Source organism: Lacerta agilis, chromosome 4 (assembly GCF_009819535.1).
Source record: "Lacerta agilis isolate rLacAgi1 chromosome 4, rLacAgi1.pri, whole genome shotgun sequence".
NCBI lineage: Eukaryota > Metazoa > Chordata > Lepidosauria > Squamata > Lacertidae > Lacerta > Lacerta agilis.
The window spans coordinates 63,421,779-63,449,195 of record NC_046315.1 but is presented as its reverse complement, the minus strand read 5'-3'; the positions used below and the strand labels follow the sequence as shown (position 1 = coordinate 63,449,195).

General features: G+C 41.8%; 1 protein-coding gene across 5 annotated transcripts in view; it reads left to right on the top strand.

The window, feature by feature from the left end:
- The window catches only part of NHS (NHS actin remodeling regulator), a 247,255-nt gene that overhangs the window by 157,223 nt on the left and 62,615 nt on the right, over positions 1–27,417 (top strand). Inside the window, exon 1 of one of the 5 annotated variants that reach the window (XM_033147341.1) lies at positions 17,555–17,916. The exons of the other annotated variants lie outside the window; for them this stretch is intronic. Coding sequence (XP_033003232.1) covers positions 17,883–17,916 — 34 coding nt within the window. The 5' untranslated portion in view covers positions 17,555–17,882. Of the gene's footprint in view, positions 1–17,554; positions 17,917–27,417 lie in introns of those variants that run through there. 5 annotated transcript variants of the gene reach the window in all.

The following is a 27,417-nucleotide window of genomic DNA, read 5'->3' as shown; positions in this document are numbered from 1 at the left end:
ACTAGTAGAAAGATTTTATGGACATAGCCATAAAAAGAGCCTGTAGGCCAAAACCGATCTTACAATTGCTTTTCTGTTATACAACTGGAAGCACCTGCTCCATTGCAATGGCTTTTGAAAACTATCATTTGTTTAACTCCTTATCTGTACCCAAGCTTGGCCCCTGTAATGATCCACTGTATTCCATGCATGTCTATATGTGGGAAGCTATTCAGAATTCCCAAGTTATTAGCTGTTTTGTTATTTGAAATATGGACTTGGATTGCTGTACTTATTTCACAAAATGAGATAGAAAAATCAATATAAGGTTGGATGATTGAAGAGCCAATATAATGGTGGGGGTATTAAACACTACAGCTAAGACCACATTCCTGTGGACACTTTATTACACAGTGGGATTTTACTTCTGAGTAAACATGCATAGGATTGTCCTGTTAATGGCTCTTCTGTAGTACCAGGAAGTCACATTCTGATATGTGGGTGGAGCAGAAAATGATGTCATAGAAATGGAATTCTCATATGTTGGATTGTCAGGGTGTAAGGTGAGAATCATCTTTCTGCCATTTATTAGCTATTTTATGATAGGGACCCAAACTGTGATTTTTTTGGGGGGGGGGGAGTTAGTGGTATGGATTCTTAGAGTAGACCCATTGAAATATAGGAGAATTGTTCGTCTTTTGATTTCCGTGGGCGTGCTGTAAGCCTGACTATGTCTGGATCCAACCCAGAATATAGTGCAAGGACATCTGTTGTTTGTCTGAGCTATATTTGAAAAGCAGGGGAGATTTTGTAGCTTCCTACTGCACTTCTTTGTAAATCTGTTCTCACCCTAAATAAGTCTTCTGAAGCATGTTGCTTTCTTGTTTGCCTTTATTTGTTTTGACAACTTTGCCAACATGTTATGGCGGTGTCTGGCTTTCTAAGCTTTTAGTAAATCTTGATAGAACTGAAGATGTAGAAAGTAAAGCCAAAAGGAGAAGATTACACAGTTCAGTCAAGGACAACAACAACAACCACTCCAAACTTGCTAGATAAAATAAACTTCAAAAGTGATGATACATTCTGCATTTCATAAACTATTTTAATCTTGTTCTTTAGGGAAGATTACATGGTTCTAGATTAATGCAGCAAAACTGTGTGCACGACAAAGAGTTTACATAGCCATTTGAGGATGCTTCTGTGATTCATAGGCATGGAACTTGATTACATAAACACTATTGCCACCTCTATCCTCACTTGAAGGGTGAAATTCATAGCAGCCCCAGTCAAGTGCAAAGAGAGATCTAAGGGATACTGTATCAGTCCTTCATCAAGCACCTAATGTTGAACCATTGATTTGAATGGGATTTAATTGAACTTCCGGCGGCGACGCAATCGCCGGGTGGTCGAGGGCTGCTTCGGGTCCGAAGCGCCCTGTCCATCCCGGGGGTCAGGAGCCCCGCTACCGCAAAGCGGGGCTCCGGTTGGGGTGCGGGAAGAGCGTCCCGCACCCTGGGCTCCCCGGCAGCGCCCGCGGAGGCTCCGAACCCTTCCCTCGCTCCCCCTGTAAAGGGGGAGTGGGGGTGAAGGGACAACCGGAGCCGGGCTTCGGGGACATGCCCCAACCGGGATGCAAATGCGGCGACAGAGCCCGCGGTGAGCGTCTAAGTTCTACCTGTGAAGAATGGAGCTAAAGGAACCCGGTGGTCGTGAGTAAAGAATTTGAGTAGAAATCGTGCTTTTGGGACGATCCGGGGGGAAGGAGAAGGGCAGCCTGCCTCCCTCCCTTCGAGCTCAAGAATCTAACCAATTTGAGTGATTACTGCTACAGAACTGGTTACAATGTATTTAAAATCGACACATGAGACTGGCAAACTTTTCTTTCGGGAAGTTAACTAGAGGAAAATATCTCCATTTAAAGTTGCGGTATTTGCGCTCCAGCTCAGGAAAATGGCGACGAACAAAGAGGGGAGTAGAAATATGACACCCACTTCCTCCTCCTCTGCCAGTATGTTGGGTTTCGTCCTTGAACTGGTATTGAACTCTGGACTAACGGATGAACAGAGACTCACTGCCTTGAAGGTGGAACTGCTTTGTAGAAAAGTCAAAGTCTTGTGTGGGGGTCTGAAATGGAACCAATTGCCCACAGAGGAGGCTTTTAAAACTTTTGACATTTTGGAAGAATGCCTTGCCAAGGAGCTGAGAGGGTTGATGCAAAGTTGGAGAGAAATGAGTGAGCTACTTCGGAGAAGAAATTCGCTTTCTGGGGGTGGCAGCCCCAAGGCGACGTCAAGATTTCTTATATCCAGTCCCCGAGGTGTGAGCTCGGGGGCCAGGGACAGAGAATTAAGGTATTTACAAGAAGAAAAGAAATGTTACAAAGAACCGAAGAAGCTGAGAGATGATGAGATGGATACCTCTGATCTCGTGGCAAGGAGAGATTTGGACTGTGCCTGGATCTGTGGACGTTTGGAGAGGGAAGCTACATGGAAGTTTAGTGCTGAAGCCACCAGGAGAAGAATAATGGACAGAGGGGGTGTGGGGTGAAGCATTAAGTAAAATTTAAGGTAGCCTGATATGGTAAACTGAAATCGGAGGGTGAATACTGTCAACAATTTTCTGTTATATTTTTTATTTGAACATGAAAGGAGATATTTCAAGTTATCATGTTATTAGCAGCAATCTTAAGGATAGAAGAGATAGATTTGATCGAATGAGTTGTGAAGATCTGTGAGGGGGAGTATAAGTAAAGTGAATTTAAGTGGATTAAGTTTATGGATTAAGAGGATTGAGATCAAGATGTAGATTAAGATAAGAAATCGATAAGAATAAATGAAGAAGAATTATGACGAGGTATTATTATGATGATGTATTTTTAGTAAAATGTTGAAGATATAATTGATTGTAATTATACAACTGAATTTAATTTCTTTTTTCTTTTTTAGGAGAAATGGTTATAAAATAGATTAAGGATATAAACTCGAAGGTGAAAAGGCAGGGGAAGTCAATAGTCAAGATATGGAAATAGAAATTTTTTTTTTTTTCTAGAAAGATGCAATAAGAAAACTTGACATTGTTTGTATTTGTTTTATTTGTTTTGCATTTGTTTAATTGTAGGTGTGGGTGTGGGTATATGTTGTTATAGAAAAATGCCAATAAATTCTTATAAAAAAAAAAAAAATGAATGGGATTTAATTGTGACTCATTTATTCCAGCTTGTGCTTGCAGAGAGCAAACAAAGTTTGTCTGTCTGAGGTGTGATGCACATATTCAGCAAACCACACGGGACAGTCCTATTGGGATACTGCCAGCTCAGAGATACTTGAGGGGAATCTTATCTTTGAATACTCTCCTGTGTGAAAATCTTTCTAAATGCTACAATGCATCTCTGGAATGTTGGAAAGGGCAAATTCCGTGCTACAGATTATCTGGAAAGGGATGGAAAAATAAAACTTCCAGTATTGTAATGCTCATAAACCCAACTGTAAATCTGTGGTGAAAACACTCTTGGAATTCTGTATACAGTTCTGATCATGGCGTTAAAGGATATTGTAGAACTGAACAAAGGTGGAAAAGGCAGCCGGTATGATTGGAGAGTTGAGTCCCCATTAAGGGTTTTTCAGTTTTAAAAAGAAGCAACGGTGTATGTGTGTGTGTGTGTGTGTGTGTGTGTGTGAGAGAGAGAGAGAGAGAGAGAGAGAGAGAGAGGGCCATAAAATGTATGTGTGGTTAGCAAAACAAGGGTGCGTATTTCCTGCAGGGAAGTTTTTTTTTACTATATACCACATATCCTATTTAGTTTTATAAGAACTTTAATAGGACACATCCTTTCTTCTAAGCATTTGCTTAGTGTTAAGCTCGAAGTACAAGAGAAGTTACCTGAAAAGGTGATTGACGATAGAAAATACAGTATGTTTGCAGGTAATAATAATAATAATAATAATAATGCCAACAGAGTTTAAAACATGCTGTTTCCATAGAAGCTTTTATATTTTGCATATAAATTAAATCATACAATCTAATTGCTGTTTGTTGGAATTGGGGGTAGGAGGAGAGAGGGATGTGTTTGCCCAATAGAGGGCGTCTCTCTTCAGCATGTCATAAAGGGACCCCTAACTGTTAGGTCCAGTCGCGGACAACTGGGGTTGCGACACTCATCTCGCTTTACTGGCCAAGGGAGCTGGCATACAGCTTCCGGGTCATGTGGCCAGCATGATTAAGCCGCTTTTGGCGAACCAGAGCAGCGCACAGAAATGCCATTTACCTTCCCGCCAGAGCGGTACCTGTTTATCTACTTGCACTTTGATGTGCTTTCGAACTGCTAGGTTGGCAGGAGTTGGGACCGAGCAATGGGAGCTCACCCCATCGCAGGGATTCGAACCTCCAACCTTCTGATCGGCAAGCCCTAGGCACAGTGGTTTAGACCACAGCGTCCCATGACATAGCACAATGCTTTGGTTCACAAAAATATCCTGAATCACACAATGGTGTCCGATTAGGATTTCTACCTTCCAATGTTTAAAGTAGCATGGGGATACCAATGCCCCATCTAACATGAAGGGTTAACATTTTATGTGCATAAAGTATAGTGAAATGTATATTGTAGCCTATAGTAGATGCTAATGTTCACCTTCCAAAATTAAACTGTAAGAAATTGTTTCTTCCCCCGTCCCCTAAATTAGACTTTGATTAGTTATTTATTTAATTTCTGGAGATATTTAAAACTGCTAACTCGCCGAAAACTCTCCCCTTGCTGTCTAATATGTAGTTTGAACAAGAAAACTAAAAGCAAATGTTGCTCTCATGCTCTCTCCCTCCTATACATTTTTAATGTCTCCATGTCTGATGGTTATTTTTAAAGGTCTGCTCCAGATTCTAAAGTAGCCTTAAAACGGCTGTCAACACATTATGGAATAAACAGAGTTGCTGCTTTCTCAGAAGTCGATAGAAGAAATAGAGCGAAAATGAATATATTGTTACAGATCTGGGTAACAGAGTTTGGAGGTGCAAGGGCACCCATAACTGCTAGAGTTAGGGACAGCTAGAAATTAATAAAGGGTAGGATTTAGAGAATATTTGGAGTACTGAAGGGAAGAAATAAATAAACAAAAACCTAAGACCAAACTAGACATGAAGTCAGTTGTTTTAATGAAACTAATGGCATTTTAAAATGATGTAAATAGCTGTGAGGAAGGAAGCCTGCACAGCCTTGCAAAGGGCGGAGGACTGTTGGGGGTAGGGAAGATTTAATGCATTTTCTGCATACCTGGTCTCAAGAAAAACTACCTCTCCAAAGCTTGTTGTTTGCATTTCAAAGCAAGCCCTCATCAGCATTGGAGTTACAGGTAGGTAGCCGTGTTGGTCTGCCATAGTCAAAACAAAATTAAAAATTAAAAAAAAATCCTTCCAGTAGCACCTTAGAGACCAACTAAGTTTGTTCTTGTTCCGAAGAAGTGTGCATGCACACGAAAGCTCATACCAAGAACAAACTTAGTTGGTCTCTAAGGTGCTACTGGAAGGAATTGTAGAGGCCAATTCATGTGACCAAAATGCTGTAGTGATGCCTATGGGAAACAAGGGAGCAGAACATCAGCTCTCTCCCCTCCTGTGGTTTCCAGCCTCTCGTATTCCAAAGCGTTGCTGCCTGTCTATCCTACAGAGCTGTGGATAGACAAGGTTGGGTCTGCATAACAGTAATCTTCTCAGATTTGCTTGTGGCTGCTCTGTAGCCCCACGCTGATGTGACCCTAGGGGGTCAGCAATCTTTTTCAGCAGGGGGCCGGTCCACTGTCCCTCAGACCTTGTGGGGAGCCAGACTATGTTTTGAAAAGAATACATGAATGAATTCCTATGCCTCACAAATAACCCAGAGGTGCATTTTAAATAAAAGCACACATTCTACTCATGTAAAAACACCAGGCAGGCCCCACAAATAACCCAAAGATGCATTTTAAATAAAAGGACACATTCTACTCATGTAAAAACATGCTGATTTCCAGACCATCCATGGGCCAGATTTAGAAGGTGATTGGGCTGGATCCGGCCCCCGGGCCTTAGTTTGCCTACCCATGCTCTACCCCATGTATCAACATAGACATCTGCACTGGCATAGGGCCTTCTTGGAGGTGAATAGTCAGTCACTATGCAACAGCTAGTGTTGTGAATCAGACTCTTAAGTAAGCTTCATCCAGCAGGGTAATATTCAGATGGAGACAGGCATAACATTCCAGCTGCAGTGGAAATTATTTGAATACACATTTGCTGCATTCCAAGGCATTTGTTTTCAGCACAGAGAATAGATGTTTGAATCACATCCACCATGTTTAGAATGTTTTTGCTTCGCCAGCCTTCACTAACCTTATGCACTGCAGATATTTTAAACCCCCACCAAGTGAGCTTGTAGACCAAAACTGCCGAGAGCACCAAGTTGGGGAAGGATGGTTTTCTGTCTTAATAAGTTGTCTATATTTGAACTCGGTCTAGTAGACAGAGATTTAGAGATAGATACAACACCCAACTTTGCCTTTGCCTAGGTATCTCCAAGATTTGTGCTCAGCGATGTTTGTAAAACCCAGGTTTTTCTGCAACAGAATGTTTAACACCTTGGTTAGCACCAAACTGTCTCTAACTAGATACCAGTCATCAGACCAGTGTAGGAGTTCCAGGTTTTGTAATTGTTTGTTTGCTTCTTTCCTCTACACTGCATCTGTAGGCTGCTCAGTTCATCTCCTTTCCATCTAAACATTGTTGGTCTGTTGGACAGAAGCAGAAAACATTTTGCGAAAATGAGCCTGTCATCTGCTACTGTTGGTGGGGCGGGGTGAGGGAGCGCCATTGTGCTGTAGAGAGGATTACAGCTTCCATCTGCTTCATAATGTAAAAAATGTGGGTAGGCCTCCATGTTCAGAGCTTCAAGTCTCCAATGAATAGTGGCAGTTCAAGGTTTTTGGTATTTGATCTAAAGCACTGCCAGACGTTTGTTTTATCATTTAGTTTTCTTAATAGCCCAGCACTCCTTGCCATGTGAGTGGAACATTGACTTGCTTACTTTAGCACTATGGTACATAGAAGAAAGAGCATATTTAAAATGGACATGTAACGGTAGTACTTATGGCACAAATTTTCCATACTCTCTCTCTCTTAAGTCATGTACTTTACAATATATCTGTACAGATATGCAGCTGTAGCTTAGTTTGCATCGTAACTATGTGCTGGTACTTAGGTTGCAAGGCAAACTTTGCACAGCAGTCACAGAAAAGCTTGACCTGATGAATTTCCTCCAGTCACACAGCTTATATAGAGCACAGGATCCCCTCCCAGAAGTAAGTCTGACAATTGTACCCTCTTCTTACATTTGCAGCATTGTTTTGTTTGCTTGTTGCACTGACATCATGGATTATAGAATGCTTTGGTTCAGGGCTCTATTGAAGAACCAGAGCACAGGAATGCAGGAGTTGGCATGAGATATTAATGGAATTGGACTCCTTGTCTGCCAATGACACTCAAATAACATGTAATGGTTCCAGAACCAAGCGGCTAAGCCAAGGACTGGCCGAAACACACTGTGTGTGTGCAAGTACATTCGCATGCACGCAGATCTAATTGAAAGACCAAAAAATGGAGAAAAAAGGCAACAAAATTGAGTGGCTAGAGCATGTTCTGGATCAAGACTACAGCAGGGCAAGGGGTAAAGAGCTAAAGCTCTATCACTTCCGACTGATCTCAATCTGGATCAGGCATGGATAGTATCACATCTAGCTTTACCTCTGAGGTCCTCATATTTTGAACTGAATACAAAATTTCATGTGAAAATCAGGGCTGGGTTAACGTGCTACTAAGCAGGAACACACCTAATCAAGATCAGAGTAGGGAAATATGTCACCTGATTAATGCTGAACCTTTTTATCTGCATTGGTTGACTAGTTACTTCCTGCTAGGGATGTAAGCAGCCAGCGATTTCTGTCCCTTCCTTGCAATCAGTGCTGTTTCCATTCCACTGCTGTTCGGCTTCTGCTAAAATCTACGTCATTCACCTCACTATTCACTATGGCCAAAATGTAATGTAACAAATCATTCATTTCATTATGTAATTAACTTCAGTGCATCTTAGTGGAAGGGAAACATCAAAAACCATGCAGAAAATAACAATTATTTGTGCTGTTTTTGCCAACTAAAGACACAATGAAAAACACCGCTCATATTCACTTGTGTGATTTGTGTTCCTGACCTCGAGGAGACATGCAAATTGTGGCAATTTCTGTTCCCATTTCTGTTTCTGACAGAACTCTTCGGCACCCCTGCTTCCTATATTATTTTGCTGGACCCTTAAAGCTTGGTCACATGGCACTGAGCAGAGTCATACTGGGGTGTTTGGTTTGGATGGAGTCCAGCCAAAGAGCTAAGATAAAGGGAGCAGTAATTAGCAGATGGGAACCTTGACACCACACAAGCTTGGACCTTGGGTGCAAGGAGAGGAACACCGGAAGCTGCCTTAGAGTGAGTCAAACTCTTTATTGTCAACACTGAATGGCAGCAACTTCCCAGGGTGTTAGGCAGGAGACTTTCCGGGCTTAACCCGAGGTGCTGAGGAGTGAAGCTGGGATATTCTGTACTATAATGCCTGTGCTCTGACACTGAGATTTACCGGTAGTCCTTCCCCAAGATTGCAAAAGAATTTCTGCTGTTTCTGTCAAGGCCACCATATCATTTGAACGAAGTATCTTTTGTTTAAAAAAAAAAAAGAGTTGTTTCTGGATATGAGAGAGGAGCCTTTTGCGAGGGATGTTATCCTACAGCCAATTTAATGTTTGAAGCAAAACAAATCTTCCATGACTGTATTGGGAAACCTAACTTGGATTTAAAATAAGGGGCGGGGGGAGGCTTGTAATCATATTTGAAGGATTTTCTAGCTTATGCCAAATCCAACATGGGTTAATTCAGTTGACTTAGTTTTCCAATCAGCACAATCTTTTTCCTAAGGCCTGGTCAGGAGGTGGTAGATAAATCCATGACTGTGCCTCCCTCACTGACGGCTTTTCAGAAAAACAACAACAGTAAAATCATTGGGTAACTACATAATACAAATAATTTGTAAACCCCCCCCCCCAAAAAAAGATTGTGTGTCTACTGACTTGCATTATGCCCCACAAAACTATGTGAAAAAGCTACTTTCAAATTAATGTAAATTAATCGGCATAAGGAGATTTGGAGTTAATTTCTATGGACTCCGTTTTCCTCTCCTTTGATTCCTCATCCAGGAGAGGTTAAGCAGTTGCTGTTTTAACATAGCTGTGACTATTTTCCTTCCTTCCTTCCTTCCTTCCTTCCTTCCTTCCTTCCTTCCTTCCTTCCTTTGTTGTTGTTCAGTCGTTCAGTCGTGTCCGACTCTTCGTGACCCCATAGACCAGAGCACGCCAGGCAACCCTATCCTCCACTGCCTCCCGAATTTGGCCAAACTCATACCAGTCGCTTCGAGAACACTGTCCAACCATCTCATCCTCTGTCATCCCCTTCTCCATGTGCCCTCCATCTTTCCCAACATCAGGGTCTTTTCCAGGGAGTCTTCTCTTCTCATGAGGTGGCCAAAGTACTGGAGCCTCAACTTCAGGATCTGCCCTTCCAGTGAGCACTCAGGGCTGATTTCCTTAAGAATGGATAGGTTTGATCTTTTTGCAGTCCATGGGACTCTCAAGAGTCTCCTCCAGCACCATAATTCAAAAGCATCAATTCTTCAGCGATCAGTCTTCTTTATGGTGCTGTCGAATACTTTGACTTTCTGTGATGGTGCTGTTGCATGCCACACCAAACGCTGAGCGGTGAGAGATTCTAAGCGTGCCAGGCACTTAACCCAGGGTTTGTTTTCCTCAGAATGAGGAACAATAGATACTGTGGTGTCTTTATGATATGTGGTTATTTACACCTATATTCAACATGAGCCTGAGATAGAGGGGCTCACAGAGAGGGACTTGCTTCTCTCATAGCCACAGCCTTTGATTCAAACAGGAATCAAGCATGGCTCTGTCTCTCCCAGCTACCCAACCTGCTGCTTCTTGCTTCTGGATCACACACACACACACACACACACACACACACACACACACAACTCCACTCTGGCTTTTATCTTTCTAACTACCTATTTTTAAACATTCCCAAAGGCAGAACTGGGAGCTAGCCATAAACATCGATGGGAGAAAAATGAAATATTTTACTGTCGCTAGGGTTAGGTACAGGAGTGCCCTTCACATCCAGCCCCAAAAGGAAGAGAAGAAATCTTCAACATGGAGGAAAACACCTCTCCCCAAAATGAGCTGACCAGGACTGAGCATGCTCACTGGGTACGTAATACTGACTACTACATGGAGGAGGAAAACCAAGACAGGATGGAAGGGAGTTGCTCCACCTGCCGAAATTAACTCTTCTATCAAAGGTGTAGAATTGTTTTATTTCATTTTATTTTTGCATTGGGCCACCCTATCCTGAAGAAAAATAGATACAACCATGATGACATCTATTTTATTTAACAGGATTTACACACACTTACTAGAACAAAACAAAACAAAACAAAAAGCCCTATAAGCAGTTTATAAACATAGAAATTAGTGTACTACATTTTGTTTGCATGCTCTTCCTTGACTTTTCCTTGGGTTAATTTTTTTGTTATATATTGTGTTATATGAAGTCTTTGGAAATGGTATTTTTGATCAAAACAGCAACACCTCTGTGGAGCTGGGGACTTGTGGTGACTCTGTGGAACTGGGGCACCAAGTAGCCGTATCCTTGGGATTTACAAACAAATCAAAGATCTCTAACACATCCCACCAAGAAAATAGGTGTCAGACTCCTCTCACATACTGGTGGAGTAGTGCTGACTTCATTGGGAAGGATGCCATTTATTCAAGCACTAACACCCTTCCAAGAGTAGATTCTAGGTCTGTTCTGGCTTACATGGCCTGAAGATGGCCTCAGGCCAAGAAGATTTGGCTGCAAGTCAAGTGGGAATTCCCTTTCAATCAGAGAAAAATAAAAATGCGGCTTAGCCAAATCTGTTACATCCTTGTCTCTTTTTTTAACATGTTGAAGGCTGTGTTGTCCTGCTTCCTGAAGATCAGGTGCTAACGCCATGTTGAATGGATGGAATAAAGTTTTACACCCCTCTTGGTGCAGCGGCTGTTCCGCTTCAGGCTCGACAGGCTGGGCTGTAAATCCAAGCACTCGTGTAAGAATGAACCAAACAGTATTTTATTGGCAGACAAGCAGCAGTTTGCTTTACACACTGGAACAGCTTGTCTACAGCTGATGGATCAGACCAGCTGTGTTGGGTTGCTTTGAGTCAGTTCCGTGATGCTCTGGCAGGAATAGACAATCACAAGTTTCAATATAAATTTGGCTGCATTGTTGTTTTGTGTGTCCATCTGTCTGTCTATCTACACACACACACCCCAACACCACACATGCACAAGCAGAATGGACTTCCACCTGCACAAACATGTTATACAAGTGGAAGTCAGCTTGCTCGACATTTGAGTCTGCCGTTGCATACCCTCCAGCATTTCTCCAATGAAAATAGGGGCGTCCTAAGGAAAAGCGGGACATTCTGGGATCAAATTGGAAACCGGGAAGGCTTCTATAACTCCAGGACTGTCCCTGGAAAACAGGGGCACTTGGAGGGTCTGCCTTTGGAAACCCCAGCTGAGTTTTCACATTTGCTAATCCACAAGTCTTTCTTCTTCCTCCTATGCAAATCCTGTAAATGTTTGTCCCTTTTTATTGATGGAGAGAGTATGGAGTAAGAATCTTGCTAAAGCAGCATCTCTCAGCCAATGGGATGGAACTAGCAGTGAGCCTCCCTTCACTTTCTGGTGTGCCTCAGTGCCAAGGCCTGTTCAGTGCCTCCTCACTTTTTGTAGCCATTTGTTTGGCCCAATGGTAACACTAGCAACTCCCCAACTGCTAAGGAAAGGTGGTCAGGAGGGGATGGGAAATAAGAACTCTGCTTCCTCTGAGGGGAAGGGGTGAGAAGAGGTGTCTGAGGAACTTAGAAAGAGAAATACACTAAATATTTCACCTAAGAACAATATACTGGGAATAGAAAGGAAGGGGGTAAGTGAAGAAATATGTTATAAGAGGAAGAAGTGAATGTAAAAGAACAGGGAAGAAAGGATCAAATAAACTGGCAGGGGCAGGGAATGGAATACAAGTTCAGTGTGGCAAGAGCAGGCAAGAGAATTGACAGCTGATTACGACTCTGCCTCCACCCACCATTGTTTTGTGACTGGTTGCCATGAGGTAACTGGTGGGCCTTATTAATTTTCAGCCCCCTCAAGTGGATCTTGGGGGTCAAAAGTTTGAAAAGCCCTGCACTAAAGCATGTTCACCTACAACTAGTGCTATAATTGTCTTCTGGAGATTGATTACAAATGTGCAGCAGTGCTGTAGACTAGGTACACCCTTGTCATAAGAACTCCCAAGAGATCACTGCTTTGAAACTAAAAATAATGAGTTGTGGCCATAGTAACACATTGGTTTAGAATTGTAAATGTTACGTGATAAGATGATAGCTGATACCTGTTTCTCATAACAACCCATAGTAATATACCTATAAGAATCGCAAAGCAATATTTGAGACTCACTATGCAGAAGCTGTGGTGTAATGTGGTGGGCAGCAAAATAGTGAGAAGATGCCCTTAGAAGCTCTGAGAACTTTCCAAGATGATTTTGTAGGTAATGAAGCTATTATAAAATGACAAATGATTATAATAGGAATATGACACCCACATCAAACGAGGAATCCGTATTACAATAGCCAGCCCATGCCTATGACCCATTATATGCCATGCAGGCAGTCAACACATCTATGGGCATGTGCAAATGCTTTATGTGTAAGATTCCTTCCCACTGAGGAAAGTTGGAGGAAGGATTGTGCATATTAGTGTCCAAATGCATGTGCATTCTTTCTGCATTGTACATTACAAATCATTCAGTAACAGTAGCAAGGATTTTACAAAGGATTCCATCTGTTTGAAACAAGGCCTGCCAAAAGTGCATTATCTTGGGTGCAAAATCATGGTCACCTTTTTCCATTTCCACATTGCAGTAGCACCTTTTTGCATCTTGCAAAAGCTCTTTCTGACTGATAAGTTCTTAGCCTAGATGCAAACCCAACTCTGCTCTACTTAAGACTGAGAACGTCCAGTCACTACTTGCATCTGTGGCCACCAGAGGGGTAAATGCCATGTTAGCTACACTCATCTGTTGTACCCTGACAAACATGCTTGAGGAACCATCTTGAGGAAACCGAAGAGATTCTCCTGCAACCTGCCATATAAACTGGAATGAGGAGAGAAGTGAAATTAAGAGCAGGCCCCCAAACTTCTATGTTAACATATGCACATGACTATTACCTGAGTAGCAACTATCAAGGTCCTGCAGTAATATGCTGATGGAACAAGAAAGCAGCAGTGGTTCTGAATTCATTATTTATGTGTGCACTGCAGACCGTGCTTTGGGGGATAGCATTAATGGTGATACATTTTTCAGGCAAACAGAGAAAAAGGCTTTCAGCCAACTTCATACTGAAACCTTGAAGGAATAAAACAGGTCAGAGATGAATATTAAATTAACTCCTGGCTATCTTCCAAAGTGATTTGGCCTACTTAGGAATCAACAAAAATGAAGAAAGCTTTGCTTCTTCACATCCTGATTTCTCCAGGGAGAGCAGAGCTCTCTGCATGGATTACAAACTCAACCCGATTCCGTAAGTCAACAGCTTTGTCTTGTACACGTACACCCACACACAGCGTATGCAGCGGAATAAATAACTGTATCGATTTCACAGACCGTTGGCAATTGCAATGCTCTCTGATACGTAAAGTACATGTTTATAAAGAGGGGAGAGGGAAATTGCAAGGAGGGTCTTTGCAAACTTTTTGCAATAGCATACTAACAAGGAAGGGGGGGGGAAATGTACTCACTTTTCCTTTTGCAAGTAGCCTGTGTTGTTTACCCTGTATTTGGCACATGACAAACTCATTGTACTGAGACACTTTCATGCAATTTAGCCATTATACCATTGTAGTAGAAAAATGTATTCAATATATATGAATAAAGCACTATACTGCTAGCCATGAGTGTGAAGGACCCAGAAGATGAGACAAGTGATGTCCTGTATCAAGTGATGCACATACATTTGTACCAGTAATTCAGAACTAAGTGAACTAGAGGAAAAGTCCATTTTTGAGCAACAGCTTTATCTCCACTGTAGCTTTCCTTGTCTGGTGATAGAGGTGAAAAATAATTAAAACTACAGGAGATTTGTTTTGGAATGATGATCAGGAGAAATGGAAGCATTTCTCATCTACAGAAGGAGCTAATTAGAGTGGTATCAAGAGATGAACTTAAAAGTCTGGTCCATCATACTGTTGGAATGTACAAGTCATACCTCGGAAGTCGAACGGAATCTGTTCTGGAAGTCTGTTTGACTTCCAAAACGTTTGGAAACCAAGGCATGGCTTCCAATTGGCTGCAGGAAGCTCATGCAGCCAGTTAGAAGCAGCAGAAGCCACGTCAGACGTTCGGGTTCCAAAAAATGTTCACAAACTGGAACACTCACTTCCGGGTTTGCGGCATTTGGGAGCCAAAACATTCGACTCGCAAGACGTTCGTCAACCAAGGTATGACTGTATGTATAAAGTCAAGATGTCTCTTGTTAAAAACATTGGAGAAAATCCTTTCCTACAGCCACTCTAGTTATCACTTCAAATTTTACATTTATGACATGGGTAATAATAGTTGGGTTGGACAGGGGGGAAAGTATAGTAAGATAATGGCTTCACGTGTGTCTCTATCACTTCCTATACATGCATCAAAACTCAGGGCTATTCGCAAGTAGAGAAGGCTATTAAAACTGACTTGTATCCTGTCAGGAGTCTGACCTCTAGTGGATATGGTGGATCTGCTTCATGGACTCCACAATATTTTTGGGTCGGACTGTTTTAACCTGCAGGTACAGAAGTGTAAGCTTGAAACAAAATCCCTTAATTCATTGTTATAATTCTTATTACATTTTTATCGCACCTGCCCTCTTAAGTTGCTCAGGGCATCAGGCACGGTTCTCCTCCTCTTCATCCCTACAACAGCCCTGTGAGGTATGTTAGGGTGAGAGACAGTGACTTTGCACTTTTTCATTTTTTCATCGCTTATTCACTTGTGACTCTCCCAGGTTGGTAAACATACTGAAAAGTGTGTGTGGGGGGGAATACAGTTCCATAAATTGGCCTCTTCTTGCATTTGAAAAGAAATCAGAGGTTCTCCCTCCTCCAGTGGTCTGGAGGTCTGTTTATGCAATCCTATCCAAACTGCTGGTTAATTTTGAGATGTGTGCAAATGTGCACCAGATTGAGGGAGACCATCAAAGTGACAGGCCAAGCTCGCTGAGTTGTCCAACTCCTCAAGTTATTTCCCCCACATCTGGATGGGTTGTCTGCAGAGCAATTGCATCCTTGCCATTAACAACACGGAATTAATTCACTGCGGTTTGTTCAGGCACCGAGAGCAAGTATGTTTCCTTTGGTATTTGAGTTCACTTTGAGGGGAAAGCAGACTTGTTGATATTTCAACCTTTTAAAAATTATTATGACTTCCTAAAGAAAACAAAATGTCAAGCACCTTTTCCTTCCTTCAACATGGGTTTTTTTTTGGGGGGGGGCTTCTTTAAAATAAACATGGAGAAGTGGCTAGAAAGATCCTGAAGCCATGCCTCTAAATAACATTCAGGGCACGAGGACTGTGTGTGTGTGTGTGTGTGTGTGTGTGTGTGTGTGTGTTGTATGTATCTAGATGTACGTTCTACATCACCAAAATAAGCCATCACCAAAATAAGCGGGGGGCTTGGAAGGGGGCATAAAAAATTTCTGTGGACACTGAACAAGGACTTCCAACTAGGAAGCAGCCACTCTAGATTCCTATGGATGTTTAAGTACAGTAAAGTCTGTTGTAAGGCATGCAAACTCTTACCCTCCCTTTGTTTCCCTTGATTTCATCTCTTGCATTGACTTATCTTTGTAAAAAATAAAAGAAAAACAGGAGGAAGGGAAAGAGCAGTTTGTGGGGGGCTACAGTTACAAGCCTTTTAGGAAATTGTGCATGGCTGTGTAAGCTGCTGATTCCTCTCACTGATGTTTGGATGGCTGAAGTATCTTATCTAGGTCATGTTTTCCAAGCCCGCTGCTTCTGTTACAGCCAGACTTTCTGTTGACTTGGCCTGTCTTAAATGCATCAGAAAACCTCTGCTATGCTTCAGTTCCTGTTTTGAATCCAAGTTGCACCTCTTGGCTTTCGCTTAGACAACATTTTTTTTTTGCATGTGCTTATCATTTACAAAGGAGAATCCAGATTCTCGTTGCGCTTTTCTTACTATAGTATCTGTTTCTCTGTTTACTTAATAATCATGTCTGATTTGCTACCATCACCCCTCGACACTGTTTCTGCATGTCATAATCCAGTTACTTGACAGCAGAGGTGAGAGAATAATAATAATAATAATAATAATAATAATAATAATATCCATACTCCACCCATCTGGCTGGGTTTCCCCAGCCACTCTGTACGGCTTCCAACAGTACATTAAAAAGCAATAATCTATTAAACATTAAAAGCTTCCCTAAACACAAAGATCAGTTACATAGTGTTTTTTGTATGTAAATCACTATCGTGAAATAAAGGAAATTAGATGGAAGAAAATTTAGGTCAGGGGTGAGAAATCTTGACCCCAGGGCTGCATTCCCTCAGGGGCAATTGGTTTGAAGCCTGGCTCCATGCCACTGTTGGGTGGAGCCAAAGCCCAAAGTGGGAGGAGCCAGTACATTCACCATTTTCTCTGTCTTTCAAACCACATTTTCCCGATGTTTCCTTTCATGATAACTATTGAGTTTTAAGCGATATTTTGCACGACGTAAAATACACTTCCAGAAATATAGGAGAAATTTAGCACTCTTGTGCATGTTAATTGCTTCCAGGAAAAAAAATATGTTTGCCTATTTTAACCCACCCAGAACATTACAGAAGTTTTGCAGTGTAATTGCTCCACAGTTTTCGTGGAACATGCCACTCTTGCTCATGTGATGAACTTTGGGCTAGTATTTCAGCATACTGTTCTTTCCCGCCATTTTCATGGGTGAATCATAGGGGTCAGAAGCACTTGTGCACCTGAAGGGTGTGATTTTATTCTCTGTTGTTTCAAATTGTTTGATATATGCTACTTTTACCCTCCCCCTCCTTTTATTTGCTTTTACTAATGGCAGAAATCTATTATGGAAATGTGTAGCATAAAACTTTTTAAACAAATAGTGACAGAAGCTTCTGAATTTTTCTTTTAGTCTCCTTCTCTCAGGTAAATTATCTTTTCTCGTACTTCTTGGGGGCCTGGATAATTGTTTCCAGGCCTGTCACTTAACAAGCAAGGTCTTTAAACACACACACACACACAGAGAGAGAGAGAGAGAGAGAGAGAGAGAGAGAGAGAGTCTTTCAGGCTACAAAAGAGTTAAACCTCCCTTCCCCCTTCCACCTCCATGCGACAGAGAGTGAGAGCAGTAGGATTACTGTTCACTCTTCTGATTTACCATTTATGCTGGACGGTGAAGAGATTAGAAAGACCCAGTACTTGGGCTGAACCATGTGCTTGTCTAGAAGGGGAAGCTGGAGGGCGTGCAGATGTTCATAAAAAATCTGTGCCATGCGTGTTTCCTGGAGGGATTTTCCCTCGACCCTCTCATCTCCCCCTCACTTCTGCAGGTCAGTTTGCACATATCACTGGGACTCTGAGATTCAGAGAACAGTATGCAGGAGAGGCAAAGCCTGTTGGGCATTGGGAGATTTTCTTAAGAAGCACAACAAAGTGATCAAAAATGGCCCTGGGCTGCTGTCTGCTGAAGAATGCAGGTATATATACTCTTTTTCCTTGTAGACAGGGTTTCTGTGTAACTGGGAAATAATAAAGCTTTCTCTCTCTCTCTCTCTCTCTCTCCCAACTCCTGCATGCAAAACTCATTTGCTAAGTAAAGATGTGGGAATGTGTGTTGTATTCTAGCAATTGGTTTGTTTACAAAATGTATTTGCTGCTTGAGAGCAGACGTTAGCAATAAATAAATAAAAAACCCCGTAAAGATTAAAGCAGAATAAAATTAACCTCAATATAAAACAAACAAACAAAAATCACCAGCAGCAAAACATTTATACAGCAGGACCAAAAGCATGAGGATGTCGTAACATTATAATACCTGGAAGAATAAAAAGGTGGTCACCCAATGCCAAAAAGGTGAGCACCAGGTGAGCCTCCTTGGGTTACACAAAGAAAGTGTAACTTATATATCAGCAACAGGCATAAACATGGTTAAAAAGTTGAACACGTTTTTTGGCTTTGCTTTTTGCAAGTTGGTGTATATTCTCAGCCAATCAGCAATAAATATAATTATCTGTTGCGACTTTCACTTAATAGGTACTCCGATAGATAGATAGATAGATAGATAGATAGATAGATAGATAGATAAAACAAAATAGAAAATTCTTTCCAGTAGCACCTTAGAGACCAACTGGGTTTGTTCTTGGTATGAGCTTTCGTGTGCATGCACACTTCTTCAGATACACTGAAACAGAAGTCACCAGATAGATAGATAGATAGATAGATAGATAGATAGATAGATAGATAGATATAGACATTCTGAGGACCTTTGTTGCTTCTTTGTAGCTGACCTGTACATTCTGTGAAATCTTGGTTTTAACTGAAAGTCATTAGTGATTGATTGATTGATTGATTGACTAATGCAGCAATCAATTCAAAACTTTTGAACAAAAATGATAATTATGCATTTATCTATTGAGCATTGGTAACTTTTAATTTAAAGAATCGGAGCATTTCAAAAGGCACTATAAGAAAGGCACTATGAGAAAGTTAACAAACATTCCATTAAAAGATAAAATCCATTTAATATATGGCAAAAGAACCACAATAATATATGGCAAAAGAATATGCCCTGCCCCACATCACCTTTGAAATTATTTTACTGATTGGTTCGTTGCTTCAATTAATTTGAAGGATTTCACAAAAGTTATATAAAACAGCTCACCTGTGAACCCATCTACTACTTTTAAAAATAACTTCCCTGTGAGAGAAAACAAATCTAATAGATATTTAGATTTGCTAATAGATACTTAGGGGGAACATTAAGGAGATATTAGAAGTGGCATTTATATTATTGCTTGAGATAACTACTGAAAAGAAATGGCTCCCCCTTCCACTTCACTTCAAGAAAGCCACCCCCCCAAAGATATTACTAAATGAGTCACCTTTTAAAAATGCAACCTGTGTTGTATAGCTGTGCAGCAGGTTAAAAAACTTATTTGCTTTCTTCTGTCCTCTCAGAACCCTTGAACGGAATTCCTAATGCGTGGCCTTGAAGGTTTTCCTGCCTCTTTAATGACTTTGTCAAAGGGAAATATTCAACAAGTAAAATTTTGTCCTTAGCCTCAACAAGGAGAGGAACTGTACCTACCAAGCCCTATAGCTAGAGGTTTTAAAAAGAAAAACGGTTTGCATTACAATATTCTGGTCACAATGGATGCAAGCTATAAGACCTATTGTGGCATTCCAAAGAGGGAACAAGCGAACTAGCTCCAGCCCCATCCCTGTTACCTTCCGCGTGTTCCTATCTGCAGCAGGAGGGTTAAGATAAGCAGTGAAGCCTCTGGTTTGGAAACCTGATTTCCCAGGGTTCCAAAACACATGAGAGGCTCCACAAGCACAGGAGACTTCCTCACTGCAGAAGGTGTCCTTCAACCTGCAGGTGCCAATGAGTGTGGTGGCAGAGTTGCCGTGCCTCTGAAAAGTCACCGTTCCTTGCCTATTTAAGCCCCAAATGGAACACATGATTAGGGCTATAGATGGCCATTACATCTGAACCTGCTTGTCATTCAAACCAGGGTTGATCCAAGGTTTACAATCATGGTTTGGAGGGCAAACCATAGTTGCGGTTCAGATGTAATGGCAAAGGCGTGGGTGAGCTTTGGAATTAAGCCATGGCATGAATCAACCCTCTGAGCTTACCCCTGCTTATTAACACGGGATTTGCTCCCATGCTTATGGAAATACAAGACAACCCCTGCGCCTTGAGATGTGACCTGCTGTGTCTAATTCAGAAAATGTTTAATTTTAAAGCATGTTGATAGTCTCATTGATTTGACATTTTTTTTAATACAATAAATTCAATCTACTGTGCAATCCAAGGCCTGTCTCAGCAGAAGTAAGTAAAATTCAGTGGGAATTTACTCCCAGGTCAGTGTGTATAGGATTGCAGTCATAGTCACTGAGGCCTATGGGGCTTTGTTTTAAATGCACAAACCATTATGCTTAACCTTAAATTTATGCAATTTTAAGCTTAGAGTGTTTTTCCGTGGACAGTGCTGCCTGCACTACCAGGGTGCACTCCTGCTGACCTGAAACTGACCTGGTTTAGCAGCCTTTGATGAAAACAGTGTGCCTGGTACCTTGGAGCTGAATGTGTACAGCCATAAGGGATTTTTAGAGTGGGGTTACAACTCGTGTCAGCTTGACCTTTTCCGAACCCATCCTATGGGGGGGGGGGAATTACTATCAAAAGCAGTATCACGTCAAACCCCATCTGCCTTGGTTATAGGTTATCTTTTCACATGTGTGCTCTGAACTCTGATGACACCTTAGATTAGAAGAGTTGGTACTTCAGATCTCAGGTGTTGGTCCCCTTGACAGCCAACCATAAAGCAAGCGGCATGCTTTTGTGAATTCTGTTGAATCATCTGAATAATAGCATTAAACAACTCTTGATGCCAGTTCAGTGTCCCCGACACTGATTCATAAGCTCTGCTTTCAAGAACAAGAAACCAAATGAATGTTTATTATTTCCTTAATTGCTGGGTAGAGGTGCAACACTAGATTGGACTAATGACTTTTTTTCTTGCTTCTTAAAAAGAACTATTCTGGCTTTACTGTGTTGTAACTGGACTTTTCCATAGGTGGCCCACTAAAACAGAACCTCATAGCACCAGGCGGTGGACAGTAGTCGTTTTCTGACACAAATGCAGAAAGCAAAAATAACCTTTACAATCCCCCAGTAATTTCAAGTGTGGTTTGCATGCAGTGTTCTCCTACAAAGGAGGAGAATACTCATAAGAGATTCCCACCCATCCCCAATTAAACTTCTGTCGCTGTACCTTCTGTACAGAACATGTGTGACAGTCACAGTGTTTTGTCACTTCCATTCACGTTTCAAAATTGGGATGGGATGGCCTTGGAAATAGGATTGGAAGTCAATAGGGTTTTTCTGTGTTGTCTATATTTGCTTTCCTTTTTCAGACATAGAGCAGGGCAGGGGGTCGTTCACAGGTGAGATAACCTGTTATTAAAACCCTGAGGAAATGCATTCTGTGTTCTATGCTGACCGGTGCTATGCTTCTCTTTGGATCGGACTCCAGAGCTCACAGTTGTGGCATGGAAGTCACTTATCACAGAACACAGACACATCCTCTTTGGAATGCAGCGTAGAGTCACTTCTGGAGATAGCTGATCACTTCATTATGGGGCTACTCCTATCCGTGTCCCTAGCAGAATACGTTGGGTATGAACATGGGTTCTCTGCTATCCATTTTCTGAGCCAGCCATCTTGCTATTGCGGATAGGGCAAGACAAAGGCTAGGCTACCTAGGGCCCAGGAGAAGGACAGGTTAGTCTCTCCTTTGGTCAGAGTTGTCATACAGGCTGAATCCTTTTCTGTGGCTCCCTGGATGCTGCCGGTCCACTCTCTGTGTCCTGACCACTTGTCTGGCAAGCAACCACCTCATTTGTTGCTTTGTTATTGTATGTGGTGAGGAGAGGTAGAGAAGGGATGGGGTGACATAGACAAGAGAGGAAGAACTATGCAGTCATGTGAGGCTGAAAACTCCACCTACTTTTGGCCGTGGCTCCACCCCCCACCTGATCTGTTTCTGCCCATGATCAGCTGCAGCCCTGACTGACTTTCACCCTCAATCCATTACCTTTTATCAGAAAAAGGTTCCCCACTGCTGCGCTAGGGGAAGACTCCCATCAGAGGCATGAAACATTTGGATCCATCCTAAAGAGTGTTGGGGAAATAAAAGCTGAGTGCTGAAAAACTCTTTGTTATTATTTTGGCTGGTGGGAATTCATAGACAACGAAACAAATGTTTTCCTTTCTGAAACAAGTCCCAGTGGGTTTTGATTAATGATGTTTTTGGTTCTTGTGGTTATTTAAGTTTGGCTTGTTGCTTGGTCAGTTTCCAGCACATCCCTTCACTGAGATTCTGGGAGCTTGTAAGATGGGGCATGGGGAGGCCATGATCTTGTTTTCAATAAGTAATTTCTCTGTGACTCTGAAGACCAAACTTGTCAAACACTGATCAGAAGAAGGAAATAAATGCCTTGGGGTACAGCGAGTGGCCAGGGGCCTTCATGGAAACATTTCTCTCTCTCCTTGCTTGATGGAATCCATGGCTGGTCAACAGGAAATTGTGATTTACATTTTCAGCACACAGAAAATTACCCTTCTTGCAAGCACCCTGCCCTCTGTCTAAAACTAGCTGAGGATGGCCTCTGGCTATTAACTCCCGATTGCCACCCCAATGATAGCCTCTCTGGTAATTTAGAGGTGGGTAATTAATTCTGAACTAAGAATGCGCCTGGGAACCTACACCTGGATAAACTCAGCTGAAATGGGCTTTCATGTTAAAAGCCTTTTAATACAGAAATGAGCTGGAGGGGTGTTTCATTTGTTTTTGTTCTTGCTGTATGTTTTGCTCTCAGTCTTGCATTTCCTGCCTGAAAGCAGGAAATAGTTGAACAAGCTAAGGATCATATGAGAGATGCAGAGACCTGAATCCCTTTCCTGATTTGCATGTTGCATTCTAGCTCTTATTTACTTGGGTGGCTATTTGATGCACAACCAACACCTCTGGTCTGCGCTTTCATTTTTGACTGAATAGTCTGAGATTTCTGAGAATAAATTGGGAAGTCATCAGATCTTAAGGAAAGGAAAATTTGTGTGCGTGGAATAAAAGAGTAGAAGACCTGTGGTGGGAGAAGCTCTCAAAATTCTCCTGCCTGCAGAGCAGCCAAAAGCAACAAAATATTGTTACTGAATTCTGCAATCTGATTGACAATCCAAACTATATAGCTGGTTTTTCTCTCTCTTTTCCTCCTCACAGGCATGTTCTTAGGTTCTACACCACACTGGGGACTCAGCAAACAGAATTTTAAATGTATTATAAGCATGCAACACCAGATGGTGCTGTAGAGCAAAAAACTTTTCTATGCGATTTTACATTGGGTCCCCCCCTTTTGTTATAAGAATTTAATTTATGACTCATTTATAGTGGGTTTTTTCCTGTGTGTAGATCCACTCTGGGTTAATTGAAAGAATGGAGTTGGATTTCCCATTAGCTGCAGAAGATCAGGAGAGAGGGTTCTTCTTTCCTGATATGAAATCTACAACATTTTTAGAATGCCATTTCTTATTTATTTATTTATTTAGAGCATTTGTATCCTGCTGTTCAGCCAAAAAGGCATTCTAATAAATAAGTAGATAAGAATACAGGGCTTTTTTCCCAGCCATTCCCGTTATAGGAGAACAACGGAGGTGTTCAAGGTCAGTTCCATGAAAAATAGCACTGTGAAAATACCAACACTCAAGGGAAAAGGGACAAGGAGGCAAGAGGAAAATAAAAACTCAAAACTCGGGCACCGATTTCTAGGCAGTTGTTCCTACATTGACCAGCTGGCATAGCTGACGAAATGGCTGCTCCCAGTTGAGGGAGAAGATGCCTGATGGAGCTGGCCTGTCGCAGCAGCAGAGCCAATGGAGTGAGCTCTGCTCTCCCAGTGCTGGAATGGCTGCCTCCAGATAAAAGCTTTCCTGATTTGATTTTTATTTAATGGATAAGCATGTGCATGTGATAATAACATCCTTACTTATTCAAGCCTGTGGGGTGGAGGGGCAGAAAAGTCAAACAAAAGGAAATAATGTGTTGATAATTTGAGAGTTGGCACTGTTTGTGTGTGGTTTAAAAAAACAAAAACAAATCAGTGAGCAGTGAAGTGCTGACTTAGAGCAATATCTTCATGTATGTATATATTCTATGTTAATCAATTGCTCTCTGTCACATCAATGTTTACTGCTTTCAGAGCCGCAAACCGCCTATCTATTGCCATCTAGTGGCTGAAAAGCAAGTTCTGCATAAAAGGTAGAGCGATGGCATCCAAAAACAGCAGTCATGTAATACTGTTAATTGGGAACAATTGGAAACAATGCAAAATAGTTCATCCTGATAAAGAAGGACAACTGCTGTTTTTTTAGTTGTTTTCTAACTCACGAGCCTACCTTCCCTTTTTGTCTGCTTTGGAAAAAAACAATTGTACAGTATCTTTCAGTCCTGGTTTTCTGGCCATACTCAAAAAGCAGAAAGGACTGCTCTTCCAGTCAAAAATGTGATCCAGCTCTTTAATCAAAGGACCACAAATTGAAATGAGAGAGTGCAAACATTAGAATTCTGCTGACCCCTTGGAAAGCTTACTCACTTTCTCAGAAAACAAGCCAGTCTTGGAGGCCTAATGGAGACGCTTGGAATGTGTTTAAATGTAGACACAAGATCTACACTTTTCTACAGTAAGCAGTATGCACAGCATTCAGTAATAAGTCTGACATTTCTTTAAAGGGGGAAGGGGAAGAGGGCATGATAAAAGTCTGTTTTTATATATGAAATTACTGTGCTCAGTTTAGGTTGTGTTTTTTTTTTTTTTGCTGAGGGGACTGGAATAGAATAGATTATTCTTGGGTCTACTCTGTATTTTTGGGTGCTTCCAGGTGACCTGTTTGTTGAGCATCCTGATTAATTTGCAGGGGGGGGGGCATTGGCTCCTGAATGAGCATTCATTCTGATTTCTTTGTGGGGAGGTTAGATGATATTGACTCAAAGCAAGGATTATTCCGCACATTCCAATGCGTATTCCTTTCACTTCCTTGATGGCAAAAACTCAGATCAGGAGGCCTTGAGCAACAAACCTCCTTCCCCAAAAGATTTATTATAATTGTGCAGCCTGGATTTCCTAGTATGTGATTGAATCCCAGCCAAAAAATAGTGACAGTCTGGAAGTGCCCTGTGTGTGTGTCTTACACTGTTTAAAGGAATGTGTTAAACTGAGAGCACTGCAGCTGGTGTTTATTTTAGCAGCTCAGAACATAGCAGTCTAGAATATGCAACTTGCGGGATTTTTTTGAGATAATATTAGAACTGTGTGGCAGAGAATACTTTGGGTAGAAACTGACAGGAGGTTGAGTTTGTATGCAAAAATGTGCCTGCATTTGTATTAGAATTGTTATAAAGTTGTCTTTTTAAGATGAGTTTATTATCTCTTGTTGTTTGCCATCGTGGACTCCTTTGGGGGGAAGGGAGAGGGATATAAGTTGAATGAATGAAGTCTCTGTGATGCCAAGGGTAAGCTGCAGAGGCTGTTGTGTGTTGTCTCAGCACTAGCTTCAGTGCTGGTTGTGCCAATAAGAGAAAGAGCCTTCTCTGTGGTGGCACCCAAATTGTGGAAATCCTACTTCAGAAACTCAGTCTTCAACTATGAGACTTCCTGCATTGCAGGGGGTTGGTCCAGATGACCCTCATGGTCCCTTCCAACCCTCTAATTCTGTGATTCCAGGTTAGGGCTTCTGCTTAGGCAAATATTTGTTTTGCCTTCTGATTGATTTCTCTTTTAGTCTCCCTCCTGAGCTTGCTTTGTGATCCTCCTCTGCTGTCCTTATAAATTTAAAATATTGCAAACCACCTTGAGCACTGTTGTCAAGAGTGATAAGTTGGAGCAATAGTTCCATAAAAATAAATAGAATAAATACACTTCCACATTTCTACCCCCATACTTTTGGTAAGACCTGGATATGCTGTATTCACTTAACAAGAAATATCCATGCCATCACATTCAAGATCCAGAAGGATCCAAAAAAGAACAGAAGTGGGTGAACAGTGCAGTTGTATTTCTCCTTTTTTAATTATAAGGTGTTGTTAGTCTCCTATTTTGGATATATAGCTGCTGACATTCAGCACTCAGAATCCGTCATATTTATTTGATGGTGTTAGTTAGTTCAGCACCAGACCTGACCACAAACCTGAAACTAACATATAATACATAGTGAAGCACGGGGAAAGAACTCCCATTAACATAACATTTATCAGCTTACCGGTATGTATTCATGTAATGTTGGTGCTTTTGATTCATATTTGATTCTTACCCCCCAAAGACCAGTAGACAAGGTCTGGATTTTTGCAATTTGTGAGTCAACCATTAGGGAGTTGCTTGAATGTGTCGCCCGTTCATGTGCACAGTTACACGATGCTTCTGTTCCTACATTTTCATTTCATAAATCCATTCATGCAAGCTGCGTTATGTCTACAAAAAAAGTCATGTGACGTGGGAGCCTTCAGGGATGTATGCAGCTGATGCAGCATAAACAGGCTGCAAAGTGGGGGTGTCCCTCATCAGGGTCCTTGGCTTACTAGCCAGCTTCTGTCTGTGCTTGCTGCCAAACGCCCCACCCATCCCATCCTCTTTCCATCACTGGCAAATGCAGAAGGTTTATTTTGGGTTGGGGGAACCAGGGCTTTCCTTCATTAGGAGCAAAGGCAGCCCTGTTATACTGAGTCAGATCATTGGTCTATAAGGCTCAGTTCTGTAGATGCTGACAAGTAGCATATCTCCAAGGTCTCCTACAGGAATCTTCCCCTTCTCCATCTGGCTATGCCAGAGACTGAATTTCAGAACTTGTACATGCAGAGCACGTGCTCAGCTGTGACACCTTCCCTGTGGCTAGGGCATAAGACAGAAAGTCAAACAGATAGACATCTAGCCCTCCAGAAGTTTTTAGGCTGCAGTTTCCATATACCCAAGCATAGTCAGTGGTCCAGGATGATGGGAGTCCAATGATGTCTTTCGTGCACCAGGTTCTGGAAGCCTGTACAAAATAGATTCTCATTTGCAGTTTCTTACCTGGTCTGGACAAATAACAGACAACCCCCCACCTTTCTCCCACTGAGAAAAGACCTGCGGCACAAGAGAGAGCGAAAGGGCCCGGATGTGTGCTGCTGTGCATCCTTCTTTCTAGAAGATCTTGCTGGGGCATACGACTGGTGAGTTGCTTCATAGGTGGTCATGGTTTGCCTTAAGCAAACCATTGTTTCTGAGCCAGACCCTCGCAACTCCACTGCTTTACAGAATCACTGTTAAGAGTTCTTTTATGTATAATGGTTTAATACCAGCTCTTTGTTGTTCTCTTCGCTGTAACATTAATGTACAATAAACAATAGTTCATTTAAATACAACTTAAAAGTAAGAGTGTGCAG